Source organism: Megalobrama amblycephala, linkage group LG24 (genome assembly GCF_018812025.1).
Source record: "Megalobrama amblycephala isolate DHTTF-2021 linkage group LG24, ASM1881202v1, whole genome shotgun sequence".
NCBI classification, from domain to species: Eukaryota; Metazoa; Chordata; class Actinopteri; order Cypriniformes; family Xenocyprididae; genus Megalobrama; species Megalobrama amblycephala.
Genome location: NC_063067.1, coordinates 34,671,759 through 34,678,613, shown reverse-complemented (window position 1 = coordinate 34,678,613; position 6,855 = coordinate 34,671,759). Strand labels below are relative to the sequence as shown.

Here is a 6,855-nt window from a genome sequence, read left to right as displayed (position 1 = left end):
CTAAATGATTGAATTTAAATGTATAAAATGTAAACAAAACATTAAAATAAGAAAAAAAAAATGAGTGCAGTAGCCACTGATCTATAATAGAGAATAGTCTATCATTATGTATAGCCTATGATCGGTGGTAGTAGCCCAAAGGATGTCATGCGCTTGGTAACAACAGATGTAGAGGCATTTACATTTTACATTTTAAAAACACAATGACAGCTTAAAAACAGAATTAATTAAATTTACTGTAGGTTTTTTAAACTTTTTTTTTATCTGTGCAAACATATTTCTGTGATATACGCGTTAGGTTGCACAGAAGAAAGCCGATTGATGACATCTACTGAGGACTATTATTTTGTTGAACGAACTGAAGATGACGTCATTGGCTCAGATTTGATAGACCAATCGGCTGAAAGGGGCGTGTAATGACCGCCCACATGTGGAAAACGAGTTTTGAAGTCGTGTTTCCGTTTTCTATCCGTGACCCGAAAAAAAAGAAAATCGAGTCAAAATCTCGTTTTTCCGTTTTTTTTAACAAACGAAAAAACGGGAAACGACCGTTTTCTCGTTTCTGCGTATTTCATTTCAAATTGGAAAACAAACTATCAAAACGTACACGGACCCTTTGTATTGCGTGAGGCTGCCTCCTTGTCTTTTCTGACTCATTACAAAAAACAGAACAATGCCTAAAAGCTGCTGTGTGACAAGGTGTACAGCTAACAAGCTAAAAAACCCAGAAATAAGTTTTTATAAGCTGTCGACTCCAAAAAACGAATGTTTAAGGACACAAAACTGGATACAGGCAGTGAGACAGAGCGCAACGGGTCATATTACTATAAGAAACGCATTGGAGGGGGTCGTAATCGGCGACAACATATGCTAAACAAACCAACAAAAACAAACCATTCATTATTTTTAACCATGTCAAAGAATTATTTCACCTGTCGCCGATTACGTTCCCCTCCAATGCATTTCGTGCCCCGTTTCTTGACTCCACCCCCACGTCAAACCAGTGCCATAAAGAGATCCGCGCAGAAAAGCGCAGCGCAAAGGAAAACCGGTATCGTGAGCGCACGCTTGACTGAAACGCAGAATAAAATGAGCGTTGCAAATGATTTAGTAGGTTTGAGCATGAAAAATATGTGGCAAAGATAAAATAGGATTACAGCTGTCATTGATTTTTGTAATTGATTATATTTTTTATTTTTGCACTACTTTATTTTATTTTGCAATTTATTATTTTTGTTTGCAAAACTTTTTTTTTCCCGCTCAATACTTTATTTTTCCTTTGCAATTCTTTATTTTTGTTTGCAAAACATTTTTTTATTGCTCAATTCTTTTTTGTGTTTTGCAAAACTTTATTTTTGTGCAAAACTTTAAGGCATTAATTTGACTCCATAAAATTGCATTTATATATCTGTAAATCTGTGGTTCATTATTGCCTAGTTCCGCAGATGTATCATTTATACTCTCAATGTAACATTTATCACAATTCCAATAAACTGGATTAAATATTTAAATGATTTATATGGTACCATATCTCTGTACAGCTGCACAGTAAACATTTTTTCCACAAATAAACGTGCTAAAATCATTAGATATGTACATTTTTATTAACAGGCTAGATAGTTTACCAGAAACACCAGAAACGTGCATGTATTGAAAAGTGTGACTCTTGTGTCAAAATTCACCGGGATGTGAAGGGTTAACCTTACCTTCGCAGTGCATTGTGGGATAGCGAATGATCAGCGATGGCGGCGAGACCAAAGCAGCTGAAAGTTTTCATTGTAACATTTCTGCATGTAACACTCATTTCCCTGAACTCAGTGAGCGGCGCTGCGGGCGTGACGTGGGACGAGAGCGGATACATTCTGTACTGCCCGTGCATGGGTAAAGATGAGTGTGTGTGTGTGTGTGTGTGTGTGTGTGTGTGTGTGTGTGTGTGTGTGTGTGTGCTGAGTGATAAACACGTCTCTGTGTGCGCTTCTTTAGGTCGCTTTGGAAACCAAGTGGATCATTTTCTTGGATCACTGGCTTTTGCTAAAATGCTGAACCGAACTCTCGCGGTCCCGCCGTGGATCGTGTACCGCCATCACGCGCCCCCTTTCCAAAACGTAAACACTCTTTTCACATTTCACATGAGCATGATCCTGTGCACACATGAGCTGGAGCTGCTGGGGTTTTGGGACACAGTTGCTGGTTTATAGCTGGTGCAAAGTTGGTCATTATCTGGTTCAAACCGATGTTAGTATAATTTATTACTGTTTTATTTTTTTATATATTCAGTTTTCATTTTAATAAAGTTTTATTTTATGCTAATATTAATATTTTATTTCAATTAACGAGAACAATAACAACACTGATCATTGGCCTGTACATGAGGTCATCTCGGAGCAACACCAGCTTCAGGAGCAGTGGCTGATGAAGCTCCTCACTCTAATAGATCTAATGGGGAAAGCACAAGTTATTGATAATGTACGGTATGCTCCTGCGTCTCTGACAGGTGCACGTCCCTTACAATGAGTATTTCCAGCTGGAGCCGGTGAAGCAGTACCACCGTGTGGTGAGTCTGGAGGACTTCATGGAGCACTTGGCTCCTGAGCACTGGCCCCGCGGTCAGAGAGTCGCCTACTGCTTCGAGTCGTCCGCTCAGAGGAGCCTGGACAAAAAGAGCTGTCCGATGAAGGTAATGCGGCTGTTTGTTCTTTAAAGTGCAATTACAGTTCAGAATACTGTGAGTTTATGCACTTCACACTGCAGACATGTGATATTGTTGGATTTATTGCTCTGGCTTTGACACTTCCTTCATTTCTATCTTTTTGCTGGACTTTCACAATGTGAAATGAGAGAAAATAGGGTTAGTTCACCCAAAAATGAAAATTCTGGCATCATTTATTATCCCTCATGTTGTTCACACCTGTCTTTGTTCTGCTGAACACAAAGGAAGATATTTGGAAGAATGTTCTCGCCCCCCAATGACTACCATAGTATATCAGCTTGGTTCCAAACATTCTTCCAAATATCTTCTTTTGTGTTCAGCAGAACAAAGACAGGTGTGGAACAACATGAGGGAGAGTAAATGATGACATAATTTTCATTTTTGGGTGAACTGTCCCTTTAAGGCTGATCAATGATGGCACATGCTATGGAAACACTGCCATCTACTGGATTTTTAGTAGATTAGCAGATTCATACTGCACTATTTTCATGACATGTAATTGTAACGCAGCCTGTTGATTCTGATGCAGGATGGAAATCCTTTTGGTCCGTTCTGGGACCATATTGGAGTCGACTTTGACCGTTCCATTCTTTTTGGAGGTCTTTCATTCAGTTCCTACTACCAGCCACACTGGATAAAGAGGTAAGATTAAAGGGTTAGTTCACCCAAAAATGAAAATTCTGTCATTAATTACTCACCCTCATGTCGTTCCACACCTGTAAGACCTTCGTTCATCTTCAGAACACAGATTAAGATATTTTTGATGAAATCCGATGGTTCAGCGAGGCCTGCATTGACAGCAAGATAATTAACACTTTCAATGCCCAGAAAGCTACTAAAGACATATTTAAAACAGTCATGTGACTACAGTGGTTCAACCTTAATGTTAAGAAGCGACGAGAATACTTTTTGTGAGCCAAAAAAAACAAAATAATGACTTTATTCAACAATATCTAGTGATGGGCGATTTCAAAACACTGCTTCATGAAGCTTCAAATCTTTTGTTTTGAATCAGTGGTTCAGAGCGTAAATCAAACTGCCAAAGTCACGTGATTTCAGTTAATGAGGCTTCGTTACGTCATAAGTGTTTCGAAATTTCAATGGTTCACCACTGGAGGGCGTGACTTTGGCAGTTTGATTCACTCTCTGAACCACTGATTCAAAACAAAAGATTTGAAGCTTCATGAAGCAGTGTTTTGAAATCACCCATCACTAGATATTGTTGAATAAAATTGTCATTTTGTTTTTTTGACACACAAAAAGTATTCTCGTCACTTCATAACATTAAGATTGAACCACTGTAGTCACGTGATCTGTTTTAAATATGTCTTTAGTAGCTTTCTGAAAGTGTTAAAGGATTAGTCCACTTTCAAATTAATTTTCCTGATAATTTACTCACCCCGATGTCATCCAAGATGTTCATGTCTTTCTTTCTTCAGTGGAAAAGAAATGAAGGTTTTTGATGAAAAGGATTTTTCTCCTTATAGTGGACTTCAGTGGCCTCCAAACGGTTGAAGGTCAAAATTACAGTTTCAGTGCACTTACGGGAAAAAAATTGAACTGGTGCTGCGTTTGTTCCATAAGTAGAATACGGAAGGTGTAGGACATTCAGCGTAAGCGTTTTGAAGAATACGGAAAGTGGAAGCACTTGCACAGCAAACATTTGTGTTTATAAAGCATATACAGTTGTGTTTTTTTAGAAAATGGCCGATGGTTTCTCTAGATAAGACTCTTATTCCTCGTCTGGTATCATTTAAAGCTCTTTGAAGCTGCACTGAAACTGACATTTTGACCTTCAACCGTTTGGGCTCCATTGAAGTCCACTATATGGAGAAAAATCCTGGAATGTTTTCATCAAAAACCTTCATTTCTTTTCCACTGAAGAAAGAAAGACATGAACATCTTAGATGACATGGAGGAGAGTAAATTATCAGGAAAATTAATTTGAAAGTGAAGTAATCCTTCAATGCAGGCCTCGCTGAGCCATCAGATTTCATCAAAAATATCTTAATTTGTGTTCTGAAGATGAATGAAGGTCTTACAGGTGTGGAACGACATGAGGGTGAGTAATTAATGACAGAATTTTATTTTTGGGTGAACTAACCCTATAAGCTGAAACACTTGAATAAATCAAAATGCCTGCACTCATGCTCCCTCCACCTCTCAAACTCTGTGTTTCTCTTCAGGTTTCCTCCATCAGAGCATCCCGTTCTCGCTCTTCCAGGAGCCCCAGCGCAGTTCCCTGTCCTGGAGGAGCACACTGGACTGCAGCAGTATGTGGTGTGGTCAGACAAACTGGTGCAGGAGGGAGAAGGCCATATCAACACCCTGCTAAACAGACCCTATGTGGGCATCCATCTGAGGATTGGCTCTGATTGGGTAAGCTCTGTGTCTGAATGAGAGGAGGTTTTTCAGCTGGAAGCTTCTAGAACAGACAGGCTCCCGCTTTCAAATTCAATCCGTGTGTTGTAGCCAATCACAGACATACATGTTTAGCTCGTGAACACAATGGCCAATCAGGTGTTTACAAATCCACTCAACATTTTTAAAATTTCAGTACTGACTTGGTATCGAAGTCTGTACTTTTGACAACACCCGTCTGAATCAGATGATGCACATCATATCCTCTTAACTATATTCTTTTTACCGTTCCTCACAGCAAAACGCCTGCAAGCTTCTGAAGACGGGTGATACTGGGCCTCACTTCATGGCGTCTCCTCAGTGTGTGGGATACGACCGTCAAACCGCCCTGCCGCTGACCATGACCATGTGTTTACCGGATCTGTCCGAGATCCGCCGTGCCGTGAAGCTCTGGGTGAAGAACACCGGAGCTCAGTCAGTGTACGTAGCCACCGACTCGGAATCGCACACCGCAGAGATTCAGAAACTCTTCAAGGGCAAGGTGAGCTTTCACATTAACATGACAAATGCGTGAACGTGATTTAGTTAACGGAGTATAATAGTGTTGACACACTCTGTGCAGGTGAAGGTCGTGAGCTTGCAGCCGGACACTGCTCAGGTCGACCTGTATATCCTCGGCCAGGCCGATCACTTCATCGGCAACTGCGTTTCGTCCTTCTCAGCGTTTGTTAAAAGGGAGAGAGATGTTCACGGGAAACCTTCATCCTTCTTTGGCATGGACTACCCAGGAAAAAGGAAAAGAAAAGAAGAACTCTAATGAAATAAAAGGTTACGTTTTTGTAACTGTGAAGACTGGATGATGTTTCGCATGTTTCAGGTGTCTGTTTAGTTTTTGAACAAGAAAATTTGGATAAATGCTTCAAGTACTTAAATGAAGGGAGACCAAATTATTATTAATTTCTCTGGACACTGCATATCTCCCATTTTGCACTACTATCTTAACTGTGAGCAGCCAAACCAGAACCAAATGCTCCACAACATTTGGCTCCATATTTCTTCTAGAAGGAAATGTGAGTATTTGTCATTGCATATCAATTACATATTTGTACTGGATTATCTGTGTAGATAATTTAAGGATGGAAACTGACTCCTGTGGCAGAGAGACTAGTCAGAATCAGTCAGGTGTAAGCAGTGTGAAAGTGCACTTTTCAGTTGAAGGCCTCCAGAGTCATCAGATGATGAAGTGATTTCTGAAAACGAATATAGGAATGCATCACTGTATAAACATAACATTGAATGCATGTCATACAGATTTTCTGCTGTCTTACAGTAATGCAGGTTGACATTTATTGAAAGTCGGTGTGAAACCAAATGACAAGTGTTTTTTAAGTGTTTTAATTTGTTTGTAATTGTTAGTAATTTTGTATGACTTCAGAAGACATTCCTCAAATTACTTTATCAATAAAAAATAAAACAAGCAGTATTCTGTGTGCATTTATGTCCTTTGGTTTATGATTATTTAAAAAAGGCTTTCTTTCTTTTTACAACAAGTTTACATCAGTATTGGTTTACAATTTTTACAAAAACAAATAAATCAAATACCATAGTTTCCACTCAAATGCAATGGTTACTACACTACTGTTCAAAAGTTCAGGGTTGGTACAATTTTTTAAATGTTTTTGAAAGAAGTCTTTTAGCTCAAGTAAATTTCTATTAATTTCTTTCAACAACAACAAACCTTACTGACCCCAAACTTTTGAACAATAATGTAGATTTATTGTTAT

At 39.1% G+C, this 6,855-nt stretch overlaps 1 protein-coding gene across 1 annotated transcript; it reads left to right on the top strand.

The window, feature by feature from the left end:
- The first annotated feature begins 1,665 nt into the window (after positions 1-1,665).
- Positions 1,666-6,554, top strand: pofut1 (protein O-fucosyltransferase 1). Its single transcript, XM_048178695.1, has 7 exons — positions 1,666-1,881; positions 1,984-2,105; positions 2,495-2,677; positions 3,240-3,352; positions 4,897-5,089; positions 5,370-5,612; positions 5,694-6,554. Exons 1-7 carry the CDS (start codon positions 1,743-1,745, stop codon positions 5,886-5,888), a joined length of 1,188 nt encoding a protein of 395 aa, XP_048034652.1. The 5' UTR covers positions 1,666-1,742; the 3' UTR covers positions 5,889-6,554.
- The last annotated feature ends 301 nt before the right edge of the window (positions 6,555-6,855 follow it).

Excerpts from the sequence above, each read along its gene's own strand:
- pofut1 (XM_048178695.1), top strand. The coding sequence starts at position 1,743 with ATGGCGGCGAGACCAAAGCAGCTGAAAGTTTTCATTGTAACATTTCTG. Across the intron at positions 2,678-3,239 it reads AAAAGAGCTGTCCGATGAAG|GATGGAAATCCTTTTGGTCC; the intron begins GTAATGCGGCTG and ends ATTCTGATGCAG. Across the intron at positions 3,353-4,896 it reads CAGCCACACTGGATAAAGAG|GTTTCCTCCATCAGAGCATC; the intron begins GTAAGATTAAAG and ends GTTTCTCTTCAG.